Source organism: Schistocerca gregaria, chromosome 2 (assembly GCF_023897955.1).
Source record: "Schistocerca gregaria isolate iqSchGreg1 chromosome 2, iqSchGreg1.2, whole genome shotgun sequence".
Lineage (NCBI taxonomy): Eukaryota > Metazoa > Arthropoda > Insecta > Orthoptera > Acrididae > Schistocerca > Schistocerca gregaria.
The window spans coordinates 60,174,093-60,190,912 of NC_064921.1; the positions used below are offsets into that span (position 1 = coordinate 60,174,093).

Consider the following 16,820-nt stretch of genomic DNA (forward strand, 5'->3'; position numbering starts at 1 on the left):
TTGTCTGGCTTCAGCTGCTCGTGATGGAACAATAAGAAACTTCCACATGGGAAAAATATATTAAAAACAAAGATTCCAAGACTTACCAAGCGGGAAAGCGCCGGCAGACAGGCACATGAACAAAACACACAAACACACACACAGAATTACTAGCTTTCGCAACCGATGGTTGCTTCTTCAGGAAGGAGAGGGAAAGACGAAAGGATGTGGGTTTTAAGGGAGAGGGTAAGGAGTCATTCCAATCCCGGGAGCGGAAAGACTTCCCTTAGGGGAAAAAAAGGACAGGTGTACACACGCGCGCGCGCGCGCACACACACACGCACGCACGCACGCACACACACACACGCACACACACACACGCGCACACACACACACACACACACACACACACACACACACACACACACACACACACACACACGTATCCATCCGCACATACACCTGTCCTTTTTTTCCCCAAAGGGAAGTCTTTCTGCTCCCGGGATTGGAATGACTCCTTACCCTCTCCCTTAAAACCCACATCCTTTCGTCTTTCCCTCTCCTTCCTGAAGAAGCAACCATCGGTTGCGAAAGCTAGTAATTCTGTGTGTGTGTTTTGTTCATGTGCCTGTCTGCCGGCACTTTCCCGCTTGGTAAGTCTTGGAATCTTTGTTTTTAATATATTTTTCCCATGTGGAAGTTTCTTTCTTTGTTGACTTGTTTAAGCTTATTTTGTGGCAGTCTTGTTGTTGTGCCTATCTGAGACTCAGCATCTCTATGTGGTGAGTAGCAACTATCCTTTTATAATAATCTTACATTCCACCCTGGATTTTCCATTGTTTGATGTCTCTGGAACTATGTGTCAGTGATATAATTTTGCTGTTGCATTCAGTGATATATGTGGATACTGTCTGCAAAATGTGTTGCAAGTAGACTTAACAGTGAGGAAGTACTAAGTTAAAGTTATCATTCTGTATGCCGTAGTGTTACTGCATGAACAGCGAAAATGTAGTACATAATAAACTTCTTTCCTTTCATCATTTTTTGGGTGTGTAGGAGAGAATTTTTTTTGAAAAGGTTTGAAATTATGTGTAAAGATTGTTGGAAGTCGATACGTGCTCTCATTCTTAAATAATGGATGAATATAGTTTGAATAATAGTTGTAACATCAATTATGCTGCCTCAGGCATATTGACTTACCGTGTTCAACCTTTAACAAGATTGTAGCTCATAATGAGTAGTTTATTTCCAATTTCTGTCAATAACTGTATGAAATATTGAAAATTAAAATTTTGTTGCCTCTGGAAGCCATTCGATAGGTAACCTGCAACTAGTATCATACCCCAGGTTAGCCATGTAGTAATATAGATATCTTGTGTGTTATCCAATGATATCTACTGGGTCTTGTCTTCTAGACTAATTACTCTTCTTCCATCACGAGTCGCCTCATAAAGTTGTACACTTGTCTTCCAACACACTGTATTCCTTTTTTTCAGTCAATCGTTGTGTAATGCTCCCTTTTAAACTTATATCAGCCACTGATTGTTTCAACTTATCCAGGTCCAATCTCCTTAATTTCCTGTAATTTCTTCAGTTTTAAAATGCAGTTATTAACCAATAAATTTTATGGCTCTACGTTTGGTGAGCCAAGTGTTACCAATGAAGAAATTGTGTTGTCTGTAAAATTCTTCCAGTGGCATCTTGTTTAGTAGTTGTTTTATATTGGCATTTGTTTCAATAACATATAATTGTCAAACATCCATTCAAGATGGCTAGTGTCTAAAATTTTAAATAAATATGTTGCAGAGATGCGCAAGGGCAGACACCTTTCATGTTGGCTGTGTCAGTGCGAGCATACACAGCAGCTCTGACACTTCTAGACACTATTCAGCGAGTAGCAGCCAAGGAAGAAGGTGAAGCACAAGTGAAAGCACAAATTGCCTCAATGGTTTACCCACCTGGCTCAGCTCCTGATGATTCACCACTGCACGTCATTTGCTGTAATGATACATGTAGCTTCACCTGGACTGGAGATGTCCACATAAACCAAGTTAGTAAAAAAAAGAATATTGTGAAGTATTGTTTGTGCTCTTTCTCTCTCTCTCTTTTTCTCTCTGATTACTTCGCTATTAACATTTATTTTGTTTTTGCAGGACATATTTGAATGCAGAACTTGTGGTCTAACAGGATCCTTATGTTGCTGCACTGAGTGTGCCAGAGTTTGTCACAAGGGTCATGATTGTAAGTTGAAACGCACTTCCCCAACTGCGTATTGTGATTGCTGGGAGAAGTGCAAGTGCAAGGCACTCATTATGGGACAACAGTCGGCACGCTTTGAGCTGCTGTGCCGCCTTGTAACTGACACTGATCTGGTGACTCAGCCAAACAGCAGGTATAAATTGATTCTTAATTATATTTACCTGTACACTATTTAGTTTTATTTGAAGAGTTTGAGTGTTGGACTACACACACTAGACACCCAAATATTTACTCATCAGAAAATTGCTGTATTTATCCTATTATAAGTTTATAATGTCTTAGGATAGGGAAAAAAAAAACATCTACTCGCCATGCAGCAAGCACACACATAACAATTATTACAGTTTGCAAGCTTTCAGAGCCAGTCACTCTATCTTTTGGCAGAAGAGTTGTTGGAAAAGGAAGAAGGTAGAAGGAAAAAGGTAGAGTTCAGGAAAGCCACACAGAACACCAGGTACTGTCTGGTAAGTTTCCCCTGTCCTGGAGTTCAGGCAACCCCTTTTCCTAAACCTCAGCAGACATTCTCCTTCACCCCTCTTCCTTCCCCTTTAGACTTCTGCCAGAAGAAGGAGCCACTGGCTCTGAAAGCTTGCAAACTGTAATACCTTTTATATGTGTGTTCTCCTGCCATCACATGATAGTTTATTTATTTATTTATTTTTTTAAAATCTATATCCGAATCCTGCTCCAGCTACTGCCGGGTCTGGGTGCTGATGAGTCCTCTCCATTTGGCTCAGTCCTCCCACCACTTTTCTTCTCCACTTGCTGCCAGGTCACACCTCTCCTTTCTACAGATATTCTCACTCCCATTTTCCACCGTGTTCTTGGGCACCCTCTAGGTCTTTTCCCATCCATCTTTAGTTATTCCATAATTTTTTTATCTATCCAGTTAAATTATGTTTTCAAAAATTGAATATTTTCATTAATCTATAATAAGTTTAGGCTGTTTCCAAAATTTGTCATTCGAAAATACAAGGGCATCTTACATTCGCAGATTAATTTACTACTACTACTACTACTACTACTATTGAGTTCAACATTTTTACATTGTGTAATAGATTAATGTAAAGATCATCTTACATTTACAGATGGATTTTTGGCAATTGAGGTAACTTTATTTTGAAGAATTTGGAAAGGTGATGAGGTGTCACCATTGCAGAGGGTACCACACACGACTATTAGTCATTTCCTTTCCTGCCACTTTCAAATAGAGTTAGGGGAAAAAAATTATCTGAAATCCTGCATGTGAGCCCCAATTTCTCTCATTTTATCTTTGTGAAGTCTAGATTTGTGGCAATAGAATCGTTCTGCAGTTGGCCTCAAGTATTGGTTCTCTAAATTCCCGAATAGTGCCTCATGAAAAGAGTATCGTCCTCTCCCCAGGGATTCCCATTTAAGTTTATAAAGCATTTTTGTAATGCATGATGTTTATAAATTACTTGTAACCTTTAATTGTGAAAAGGGTATGTAACACACAGAAATGTTTGATACAATACTGATTACATCTTAAAGTTTTACCGAATGCATTATATCTTAGTTTTGTTCCCGCCAAACACTGTTAATTCCCAACATTCCCGCTAGATGGCATGCACGAATGAGATATTCCAATAGTCATCATGGAGTTGTAGAATGATGCAGAGCATGCACTGTGTTATTTATGGTTTCATGAATCCAAAGGTGCTAACACAGTTCAGGGGCAGTTCAGGACTAAATATTGCAAGCGATCACCTCAAACAAAAGCATTAATTGGTAGAATCATTTCATCTAAACTGGCTGTAAATCATGTAGGACACTGGGTGAGGGCCAGTCAGCAATCTCTTGGTGGAACAATTTGAAGAAGTTCGTTATGCTTCCATTCAAAGTCTGAGTAAATCAGTGAGATATGCCAGCTTAGAACTGAATATGCCTAGTGGAACAGTTGGACATAATTATGGAAACTTACAAATTAGAAATGGTTCAAGCTCTAAGGGAAAGAGACTAAGAGAAATGAGTTGAGTTTTGTGTTGATATGTTTAACAAAATGCGGACTGAAGACTATTTTCATAATAAAATCGTTCATTGACAAAGCCACCTTTCCTATCTGCGGTAAAGTGAATTGGCATAATGTCCATATATGGGGGTGAGCAGAAACCACGTCACGTAATTCAGCACATATGGGAGTCGCATAAGGTAAATATCTTTAGTGCTGTACGCTGCAAGAAGATTTATGGTCCTTTATTTCTTGCTGAATCAGTATAATTGGCATATCAAGATGACACACCAACACATTATTATCGGGAAGTTGTCACAGAACCCCGTAGGAATGTGTGTACTTGGATAGGACATGGTGGAAGAATACTTTGGCCACCATTGTCACCTGATTTATCCCCAACAGACATCTATGTATGGCGTTACATTAAAAGACAGTGTGTTTGTTCCTCCGCATTTGGGAAACATCAACAAGCTGTGACAACATATAATATAAGCATTGCTACTTATTGCAGATATGTTCTTTTTTTTATGCTACATTGAACATTTGTGAAATAGAGCTTGAAGGTACACTGCATTCAGTGCTGTATCAAACATTTCTGTAAGTTATTTACGTTTTTCACAGTTAAAGGTTAGTTTTGTATAACTAATTTATAGGCACACAGTACTTGCATGCTGAAACATTTCTGTAAGTTATTTACTTTTTTTCATATTAAAAGTTACTTTTGTGTAACTAATTCATAAACACACACTGTACTTCTGTGCCGTTCGAACCTTTCGGTAACAAATCTAGCAACATGCATCTGAATTGCCTCAATATCTTTCTCTAATCCGACCTAGTGAGGATTCCAAACACTTGAGGAGTTCTCAAGAATGGGTCACAGTAGCATTCTGTATGCCATCTCCTTTATAGATGAGCTATACACTCTGAAAATTCTCCCAATAAAATAAACATTATTCGCCTTCTCCTCTAATGACCTGACACACTCAGTCAATTTTATATCACTTTGCAACGTTCTTCCTGGATATTTTATCGATGTGACAGAATCAGGCGACACCCTACTAGTGCTGTACTCGAATGTTACAGGATTGTTTTTTCTACTCATCCACTTACTTAGAGCAAGCTGACATTCATCACACCAACTAGAAATTCTGTCAGGGTCATCTTGTATCATGTTACAGTCACTCAGCAGCAATATCTTCCTGTACACCACAGTGTCATCAGCAAACAGCCATAAATTGCTGCTCATCCTGTCTGTCAGGTCATTCATGTATATAGAGAAGAAGAGTCGTCCCACCACCCTTCCCTGGGGCACTCCTGACGATACCCTTGTCTCCGAGGAACAATCGCCATCAAGGAAAACGTACTGACTTTTATTACTTACAAAGTCTTTAAGCCACTCACCTATCTCAGAATCTAATCCGTGTTTGTTATGTCGTAATTGCTTTTCGGAATTGAAGATGAGGTCCGCCTATTGCCCTCCCTCCATGGTTTGTGGAATATTGTGAGAAAAGGGCAAGCTGAATTTTGTACATGTGATATTTTCTAAATTATGGTGATTTGTGCGCAGAAGCTTTTCTGTGTCAGGGAAATTTATTACATTCATCAATGAGACAGCAGCAGGCAGATGACGTGTTTGAAAGCAAGAGACCAAGGAAAATATTACCACATTCTTGTGTCAGTATAGATGCATAATCTGCTTTGTATTCAGAAAAAATAGCTGTCTCAGGTCTCATCATAACTACAGCCTCTGCTATCGCAACATATTCAGACAAAACAGTGAAATATTTGTGACAACCAAGGTTATAAATTTCATTATGAGGTCTCATACTAGTTGTCAGCTTGGAAATCGTTACATATTTGCAACAAACAAACAAACAAACAGTCAACCATTTGTGACAACCATGATTACAAATTTCATTGCTGCTTGTATATAGAAATTCACTGCTTCTTTCCTCACCTCTCATAGTCTAAATACTAAGCAAAGAAGGAAATGAAGGAAATAATTGAGGAAAACTTCTTTTTTATTTTTATTTTCAAAATGTGGATAATCAATAAATTGCATTAGTTTATGTATAATGTTTACTTTCTTAGGCAGATACCTTATATCTCTCATTCAGTTTGTAATTTTAACCAGTCAAAATATGATAAAAATAAAATTTTCCGTAAGTGCTGCTTCAACAAATGGGAGGGAGGGGTCCGGTTATGTTCTGGGTTGTATTATACTCTGGTTGACACCATATGTAGAAACTTGTTCTGAAAAATACTTACTTATTGAAATTTTCATTTTTGTCTTGTTTTTACTTCTGACTCTGTGAAACCATTGATGTTGGGCCCGAGACTATGGTAAGAGCTGGTATGCACTAGTTAATTCCAACTCAAAACATAAGTTTTCTGAACAACAGTATATGCAAAATCAGACAATGGAAACTCGAGATAGGAATGTCAGCAAAGTAGGAAAAGATAGATTGCTACTTAAAGTAAAGAAGAAACTGTTTTACTTGTGCCTGTCTGGAGAACAATGTATACTTTAAACAAAATGTGCAGCAGGTCTGTCCCAGTTACTGTTGCACCCCTTGCTGCCCCACCTGTTCTGTGCTGAATATTTCTGCAGTGACTGCGACTCGGCGTGAAATATTGTCCTCTCGCGGATGATACAGGATACTCATAAATGCTCTCGCTACTTAGTTTCGCTGCAGGTGAATTACTACAGAATCAAACTGTCTTGTAAAACTATTTTCCGTCACCAAGAATATCATCTTGCACTATTTTTGTAGATTATGCCGAAAGCGACGTGATTCGTCAGCTTTAATTCAATAGTTTATTGTTCTTTCGTGGATACCCGTTTGTAATGTCTGCATTTATCTATTCGTTCCTCACCGTACTATCTCAAGAACGAATAAAATAAGCCATAGATTACTGTACATTATTTTTGTTGTTGAGAACATCGTATTATATGGTTTATAGGAGAAAGCGACATACAGATCATCTTTCATATCGCACAACAACATCGGAATTTAGTGTGAGCAACGGTTAGAACAATTTTACTTCACATCGTTAAATTCATATTCTCGTGTGATAAGAAATTTCACATGGCCTACTGTTTGTATCACTGAATTGCCCGAATATTTGTTGAGCTTTGTAGTTATCCAATTATGTGTAATTTTGTTTCTTTGACGAAATTTGTACAATACTTGTGATTGTTGCACATAAGTATTCAACAGATTTTCCAACATTTGAAAGCTGTGGAATCTCTGTCTTCTTGTTAGCACATTAAATTCAGTTATAGAGAAAATTCAGTCATGAACTGTAAATTTGGGCGTTACTTTTACACTTTGTGAATATGTTTCCCATCCTTCTTTTTGATCTGGGCTTTGGACCGGCACTGGCAAAGTTAAAAACATTTAATTTTGTTTTTCCCTTTTTATAATTTTTTGTTTTGTTTTCAAAGCTTTTTTCTAATAGCATTATTGTATTTGTTCTATGCTGCAATTAGTAATTCTGTTTTGTGTGGTATTTTTCAAAACAGGGTACGACACACAATGGTACCATGCAAGTTTTACATTCGTACCTGCTTTCTGGCTGCACTTTTTGTTTCCAACAAACAATGCATCTACGTGTTAGTGCACTTTTCTTGGATTGCTCACTTGTTATAATGTCTGGAAAATGCCTTCCCACAAATCTTAGAGTATTATCATCAGAACACCTTCCTCTGCCATCTTTTCTGCACTCTTAATGCATATGTTTCTTTAAGTTCCCTTACCAGTGACAGATGAAACTCTGCTATCGTCATTTTATGGCCTGTTAGTGATCTGTGTAGGACATGAGCATTTAAAACACACAGATCTAGAACGTGAAAAAAGAACTTTTTATACCACTTCATTGTTTTCTGTATACATCCGACAGAGCTAAGTAGCATGTCAGAACGGTCAACTGCTCCCATATTCAAGTTGTAATCTACAATGCTTTGTGGTTTCTTAATTTTTTCTCCAGTATTCCTGTCAATCCTTCCTGTGTCAACCATTTCTGTCGTGTTAGATGTGGTCAACATCCACACTTCCCTTTTGTCACACCACTTTATAGCAAGCATTGTATCAGTACACATAAATTGTATATCTCCACGTTCCAGTTTCTTCTGAAGTTTCGGCATGTTGCGTCTGTTCTTACGGATAGTACCACATGCGTTCGTCCCATGACTGTGTAGCAAGGCAAACAAGTCTGGGCTTGAGTACCAGTTATCGACGTGAGGGTATGTCCATGTTCTAAATAGGGCTTCATAAGTGTAGCCACTATGTCACCACTTTTCCCCAAATTGTGGAACTCAGTTTCTGTTGATGCCCCTGTATAAACAATGAAATCCAAGACATAGCCAGTCTTACAATCATATAACACAAATGTTTTTATACTGAATCTACTCTGTTTTGATGGATGAATTGTCTGAAAGATAAGCGTGCTTTGAATAATAACAAACTTTCATCAATGCAGAGTTTCTGATGTGGATTAAATACACAATGGAAAGCTGTACAAACTTTATTGACAATGTTCCTAATTTTGAATAATCTGTCTCCTCCAGTATCGGCAGAGTTGTCACTGAAATGTAACATTCTCATAAGTAACAAAAAAACGGTCTCTTGACATGAGTTCACTAAAAATTGGCATATTTAGAAGACCATCTCAGGTCCACTATTCGCTAATTTTCAGTTTTTTCACGTGAGGTATCAGAAGACAAGCTATGAAACAATACATTTCTTCATATCCAGTATCTTTCCACTTTGAGATTCAAAATTGCGCTAATTCGAGAGTATTCCCCTTGGCGAATAAATAAAACCAATTAGTTTCGTCAGCTATATATTTCATCAGTTCTTGTGTAAAGAATAACATGAAAATTGACAGAATACTTGACTCATTCCCTATTTGACACACATGTCCCAACAGCGTGTCATCAAATGCGTGACTAACTGGCTTAAAGTCATTCCCTTTCCAGTCAAATATATCACTAAGACGTGCTTTCTTCGTAGGTGTTTCACCATCACTTTCTGATTCTTTAGATTCAGAACAACTACCATCTCTTGTTAAAACATGAGACTGCTTTGACACCCCTGCTAACGTGTACGGTTTATGAATAGAGCTTTTAGACTCTGTGGAAGACCCATCACTTTCGTCAAAATCATGTAGTTCACCCTCACTGTCGCTCCTCGTAAGAATCTCTGATTTCTTCCTCAGTGCAACCACGACGTCTTGCCATTTTACTTGTAAAACACAGGACGCGAAGAACACTGATGTAAATTCCGATGAGCAGAAAACTGTAGTGTGAAACCTAGGCTCACAACAGACAAGCTAGCGGCCAGAACTGCTAAAGGCTACTGAGACATAGGACGGGAAGTCCGCTGTCCAAATTATCTTGTCATCAGCACTCCGGTAGCAGTGCGCCTATACACGTCGTCAACGCTCAGTGGCCGGCAAGCAGGTGTGACTTAACTCATCAACAGCGCTCAGGGGAAAACCGGCGGCCTCTACTATACTCGTCGTTAGCACCCAGGGAGCGGCACACAGCATGACGAGTAAACTCGTCAACAGCAATCAAAGGGTTAACACAGTCTCCCAAAAGAAAATTAATATCTAGGGTGGTTGTTGTTCCTTGTGGTGGTGGTGGTGGTGGTTGTGTGTGTGTGTGTGTGTGTGTGTGTGTGTGTGTGTGTGTGTGTGTGTGTTTTTTAGTAGAGAGTACTTAGTGTGGTACTACATGCCAGGGATTCTACTTGTTCCAATTGTGTATGTAGCACAGAAAGAATGATTGTTTGAATGCCATTTTTGGATGATGAATTTGCCTAATTTTGCTGTAACAATCTTTTTGGGATCAATACATAAGAACATGGAGATTGTATCTAGCTTCTTCTCTTAATTTTGGTTCTTGAGATTTTATAAACAGGCTTTCATGTGATAGTTGCGTCTTTCTACAGTGTCTGTCAGTAAATTAAATGTCCCCTGTTAGTTTCATTTGATATATGGGTCACACACACAAGTGATATTGGAATATGAGATGTGCCAGTGATTTGTAAGTAATCTCTCTTGTAGACTGGTTGTGTTTTCTCAGTATCCTGCCAGTGAACTGATGAACTGATGTCTGCCACCTGCCTTACCTACAACTGCACCTACTCGATCATTCCCTTTGTTACTCATATTATTTACATTAGTTGACTGTTTTTGGTCATGAATCGGTGATATTATTGTCGTGGGTCGTCATTGCAAACACCCCCACCCCCAGATAAAGTGCAAAATTTCACATATCTGTGAATTTAAAGCAAATTGGCAATTTTTGCATCTATTTGAAATATCACAGTCTGACTCAAAATGTGTGCAGCTTTTTTCAGGCAGTGCTTCATTATTGACAAATGCATCAGCTCTGAAAAGCTGGAATTCCCATGTCGTCAGTATAAAAAATGAACAATAAGACTCCCAATACACTTCCATGGGGCACACTTGGACGTGTGTTGATGACTCTCGGTCAGCTTAATGTGCAGTGTCCGACTATAATGTAATCGACCGTAGGGAATAAGGTTCATCTAAAGCAAAAAGTACGATACCCATAGTAAAGAGTTGAAGTAATTTCATGATTGTTTTATGTTGCCAGAAAATATGCTTAATTTATTAATATAATTATGACTATATTCTTTTGTAATAAATAATGAAATTGTTTAAGATGTTAAATGCTATATATTTATAAACAAGGGTAATCCCAAAAGTAAGGTCTCCTATTTTTTTTTATAAGTACAGAACTCTGTTTGTGTGGCAGTTGGTCATACTGTTATGAAGAGTACTTCATGCCCTGTGTGTAAACATGCGCATGACGCGCTGAGGCACTCAGTCTTGGCTTGGCAGCCGTTTAGACTGGAGCTCCCGTTTGATGTTAGTGCCAAGTGTGAATTGTGAGTGTTATTCGATTTTTGAATGCAAAGGGCACTGCGCCGATTGAAATCCTTCGCCAATTGATGGAAGTGTATGGCGAGTCGTATATGGATGTCAAAAATGTTTGTGAGTGGTGTAGAGAGTTTGCAGATGGTCGGACTAATAGTCATGATGAACAAAGGAGTGGGAGACCATCAGTTTCGTCAGTTTCTGAGGAGACAGTGTTGAAGGTTGAGCAAAGCACGCGTGAAGATCGGTGGATGACCCTGGATGATCTCTGCGCGTTGGTTCCTGAGGTTTCCTGAAGCACCGCTTACAGAATTTTAATGGAAACATTGAACTACCGGAAGGTGTGGGCAAGATGGGTGCCATGCATACTGACTGAGGACCACATGTGGTAACAAGTTAATGCTTCCCGCACATTTCTTCACCGTTTTCCAGCCGAAACAGGACAACTTTCTGGACTCAGTTGTCACGGGTGACGAACCTGGGCATACGACTTTGCACCTGAGACCAAGCAACAAACATGCCAGTTGCAGCATCCTTCTTCGCCAAAGCCACGGAAATTCAAACAAACATAGTCTGCCGGTAAAATCATGACAACCGTTTATTGGGATTGGAAAGGGGTATTGTTGGGTCAATTTTATGCCCACTAGGACCACAATTAACGCTGACAAATACTGTGAGACTCAGAAAAAACTCGAACAGGCAGTTCAGAACCAGAAAAGAGGAATGTTGAGCTAGGGTGTACACATTCTCCATGACAACGTTCACCCACACATCGCTCAGCAAACAGTTTCAGTTGGACCATAATAACTCACCCACCCTATAGTCCTGACTTGGTGCCCAGTGACTATCACCTGTTCCCTAGGTTAAAAGAACATTTGGCCAGAAAGCAATACAGCTCCGACGAAGAGGTGAAAGAAGAAGTTCATAACTTTCAGAACAGTATGGCGACGATTTGGTATGACATGGGCATACAAAAACTGTCACAGCGTCTACAAAAATGCATTGACAGAAATGGTGATTATGTCAAAAAATAGCTAAATGTTCAAGCTGTAAACTGATGTAAATGATTTTAGAAATAAACAGGTCTGTGTACTTATAAAAAAATAGGAGACCTTACTTTGTAGGATTACGCTTGTATATACATATATCTTTGGAGTGTAGGTGGTCAGTAGACCAAAGAAGCTAAGAAGCAGGAATATCTACAACTTACAGACACATGTTGGCTTGCCCACCACTTGTTTTTCAGTTTTGGAGGAAGCCAGTCGTGCCTTTTGTAACCAGTGATGTATAATGGAGTTAGATAAACAATGTTGATAGTAAAAATTTTAAGAAGTGCAAACTTACATTGCAAATAGTGTAGTTCGGAACAAAACAAGTTTGAATAAATATAATGCTTAGCAAAAAGTATTTCCAATTGAGTGGAGTTTATTTAAACAGAAGAAAACCTCGGCCATGCTTCATGTTGGAATGATCATTTCGCAGACAAAGAAAACGATGAAACCCCCTTGACAAACGAGATCTGCAGTTATTGGGTATGTAATCTTTCAGCAACTACTAACAAATTCATGCTGAAATTCAAATAGCTTATTGAATGGAAACCAATAACACATGGTGAGAGTGCTGTACTACCACACTATACTGCATAAAGTTCTATAAACAATTCTTCAGGTATTTAACTGGCACTACAGTACACTACAGTGTTTAACTGTAAGAAGGCTGAGTTGTGAGGGGAGTGCGGGGAGAGGAGGAAGCAAGCAATGGCTGGCGAGGCGAGAGGAGTCGTTGGGTGGGTGGGGGGGGGATTGGGGGTGGGGGAGAAGGCACGCCTACCAGTTGCAGTGCTGGCACTACACATTACGCGTCATGCTTACACGAAAGCAGACGAAAGGCTTGGAAGTAAAACTCGCTTTAAATGTTGTTCGTAAACGAAACTGAAATTGTCATGTACATTAAAATCTATATGTATAAAAATGAATGTATGTATGTTTGTCTACTACGCGCTCTCAAACCATTCATCTGGTTGCAATCAAACTTTGGTGAGTTGTTCTCCGAACGTCCGAAAAGGGTAATAAACAATGTTTCAACAGTTACATCATTGTAGCGCAATTGATTAGGTAAAGACTTGTCATGCAGCGGACCCGGGTTCGATTCCCACTGCTCGTCCCCCCCCCCCCCCCCAAATGTTAAGCTATTAATTATAAAATTTAAACAGGTCATATAGTATAACGTAACTGTCAATCTCTATATATAAAAATGTATGTGTGTATGTCTGCCCTCTGTGCATTCCCAAACCATTCATCCAATTGCCATGAAATTTTGGTGATTGTTCTCCGTATGTCCACGAAGGTTCCTAGATGGGAAAGGGAGGGGGGGGGGGGGGGGAGACATTCTTGAGGAGATATGACATCATAAACAATGAGATGCCACTGCAGGAAAATACGCAGAATTATGCATCCACTACTTGAGAATGAGAGCACTTAGCGACTAGCAACAAACGTTACATACAATTTCAGACCTTTACGAAAATTTTTCTTGTTGACACCTCCCACAAAATAATAAAGGAAAAAAGGTTGTTGCTTACTACATTTTCTCAGTACATACCGTAATTCTGCCGCAGTAGGCATGACGTTTTAATGTATTATTTCGTTACTATTAACTCTAATCGCAACATATTTCGCCTACAGTATCCACATATATCAGTAAATGCGCCGGCAAATTCATGTCTCTTATTTATCTAAAATTTAAGTGTGAATCGACACTCCCACCTACAATACGGTATTGAGATTTGGTATGGGGCACCAACAGTATACATGGATAGGGCTTTTAGAGCCCAGAAGAGAGCAATTTGGATAATAGCGAATATTAGTAAACGTCAATCCTGTAGAGAATACTTAATTAACTATAATATACTAACAGTGTATTCATTATATGTTCTAAGGACTGCACTGTTTTTAAAAGAAAATATGGAGCACAGTATAATAAATAGTGATATCTGTCGTTATAATACAAGGAAGAAAGAAGATTATCGCATAAAATTCAGAAATAAAAAAGCAACCGATCATAATCCATTTTCTGCTGGAAGATTTTTTTACAACAGACTTGCCAAATACCATAAAAAACATTAAAAGGAAACATTTAAAATAAAATTAAAGCAGCTGTTAATTGCTAAATGCTTGTACACCATCAAGGATTTTTAATGTTGTATGTACGTTATTTCTACTACTAAACTATTATTATTGTTCATGTATGTACTTACTGGGTATGTACATGGCTGTAAAAGTTATTATGGACAAATAAACCATTATTATTATTATTATTATTATTATTATTATTATTATTATTACTATAGGGAAATGGAGGCTGTTTATTTGTCATGGTGTAGAAGATACTCAAATATACTAAGTAGAAATTGAAGCTGCATGTGAAATTGTATCTGCAAGCTAATGGGAACGAATAGACCTGATCTCTTTCAGGATGTCCTCATTGAAACTGATATCTGTGACCATGACATGGTTGTGGCAACAGTGATTATCGAAGTACAAAGGACAACTAAACAAAGCAGAAAGATGCATATGTTCAGTAAAGTAGATAAAAAATCAGTAATGTCAAACACTGGAAACTCTAGGGAGCAACATCAACAATTTAGGAAAAGATAGACAATGTTGCACACGACGTCCTTTACTACCAAGCTAGAGTCATCAGCAGACAGAAATATTTTAGAGGTACCCGTAATACTAGAGGGCATATCATTAATATAAATAAGGAACAGGAGTGGCCCCAATACTGATCCCTCATCCTTCGTCCTGACCGTACCTCACTCAGACCCCACATCACAGCCATTCTTAATACTGTGAATAATGACCTTTCGCTGTCTGTTGTTAAAGTAAGAGGTGAACCAATTGTGAGTCATCCCCCCATATTCCGTAATGGCCCAGCTTCTGGAGTCTGGGTATTTTGACATTGGCCTCTCAATGAATATATCCTTTACTGTCATTCCTTGTTAGTAATATCAGCTTATTCCCAAGAGTAATCAGTTAATACTCGGCAGAAATCCACCTTGCAGTTGTATCGGGCAACCGTAAGTCTTGTGCAGAAAGGTGTGCAGTATACTGCTGCATCCATTTTCAGTAAGCTACCACAAGAATTAAAAAATCTTAGGAGTAATCTACTCGCTTTCAAATCGAAACTGAAGAGCTTCCTCATGGATCACTCCTTCTATTCTGTTGAGGAGTTCCTTGAAAACTTGAGCTGTTTCTTATGTTACATTGTTGATTTTATTTACTTTAACTTATGGCTTGACTTTTTTTGGGTTAATAATTATTTCATATTTATCTGTTACTACTTTTATGTTGCAATTTCATGTGCTTACATGTTCCTAGATCTTGGGAAATTTGCCCCTCAATTTGGTCCTACGGAACTTGATGTGTAAATAAAATAAAATAACAATAGATTAGCGAGTCCCCCCCCCCCCCCCCCCCACACACACGCACACACACAGAGTGCCAACTCCTGTATCTCAAGCCGGAATGGCAATGCCGGAAAATCAGTCATGTCATATCTCAGTCAGGAACTTGAAACTTTTAGTACAAGTCAGGTGCATGTAGAGGAACACTGGCTCAAGTTTAAAAGAATAGTTGACCACACACTGGATAGATATGTACCCATTAGAACAGTTCATAATGGGAGGGAACCTCCATGGTATACAGTCACTGTAAAGAAACATCTAGAGAAACAGAGATTACTGCATAATAGGTGTGAAAAAACAAAGCATGGGGCTATAGATACAGAGATGTTGAATGAAAGCATTTGGCTGTCAAGAGAGAAATGCCTTCAGTGACTACCATAGCAGATTAATGTAAAGTGATCCTTCACAGAACCCAAAGAAATCCTGGTCATATGTAAAGGTTGTTTGTGGTACTAAAGTTAATGTCTGATCCCTAGTGAACGAGACAGGAACTGAAATTCAGGGTAACAAAGCAAAAGCTGAAATGCTTTTCAAATTTTCCTTTACAAAGGAAAACTAAGGAGGATCACCTCAATTTAGTTTCCGTAGCACTCAGTAGACGAATGATATAAGTAGTAGAGTCAGTGGTGTTGAGAAACAGCTGAAATCATTAAAATTGAACAAAGCTCCAGGCCCCAATGGAATCTCTGTCAGATTCCATACTAAATTTGGATTAAAGCAATCTGGTAGATGCAGTATTTCTTGATTTCCAAAAAGCGTTTGACGCAGTACCACTCCTATGCTTATTGTCAGAAGTAACATCATATGGGATCTCAAGTGAAATTTGCAACCTGATTGAGAACGTTTTGGTAGGGAGGACACTGCATGTTACTTTGGATGGAGAATCATCATCAGATGTAGAAGTAACTTCGGGTGTGCCCCAGGGAAGTATGTTGGGACCCTTGTTGTTAATGTTGTATATTATTGTTAATGTTGTATATTAATGACCTTGCAGACAATATTAATAGTAAAATCAGGCTTTTTGCAGATCGTGCAGTTATCTATAATGAAGCACTATCTGAAAGAAGCTGCATTAATATTCAGGTAGATCTTGACAAGATTTCAACATGGTGCAGAGATTGGCAACTTGCTCTAAATGTCCAAAAATGTAAAATTTTGCCCTTCACAAAAGGAAAAAAGTGTAATATCATATGAATATAATATCAGTGACTCACTGTTGGAATCGGCCAACTC

General features: G+C 38.6%; 1 protein-coding gene across 6 annotated transcripts in view; it reads left to right on the forward strand.

The window, feature by feature from the left end:
• The window catches only part of LOC126336313 (E3 ubiquitin-protein ligase UBR5), a 322,944-nt gene that overhangs the window by 121,953 nt on the left and 184,171 nt on the right, over positions 1-16,820 (forward strand). For all 6 annotated transcript variants that reach the window (XM_049999857.1, XM_049999858.1, XM_049999854.1 and 3 more), the window contains exons 19-20: positions 1,786-2,029; positions 2,133-2,371. In XM_049999857.1, the coding sequence (XP_049855814.1) occupies positions 1,786-2,029; positions 2,133-2,371 (483 nt within the window). The remainder of the gene's footprint in view (positions 1-1,785; positions 2,030-2,132; positions 2,372-16,820) is intronic.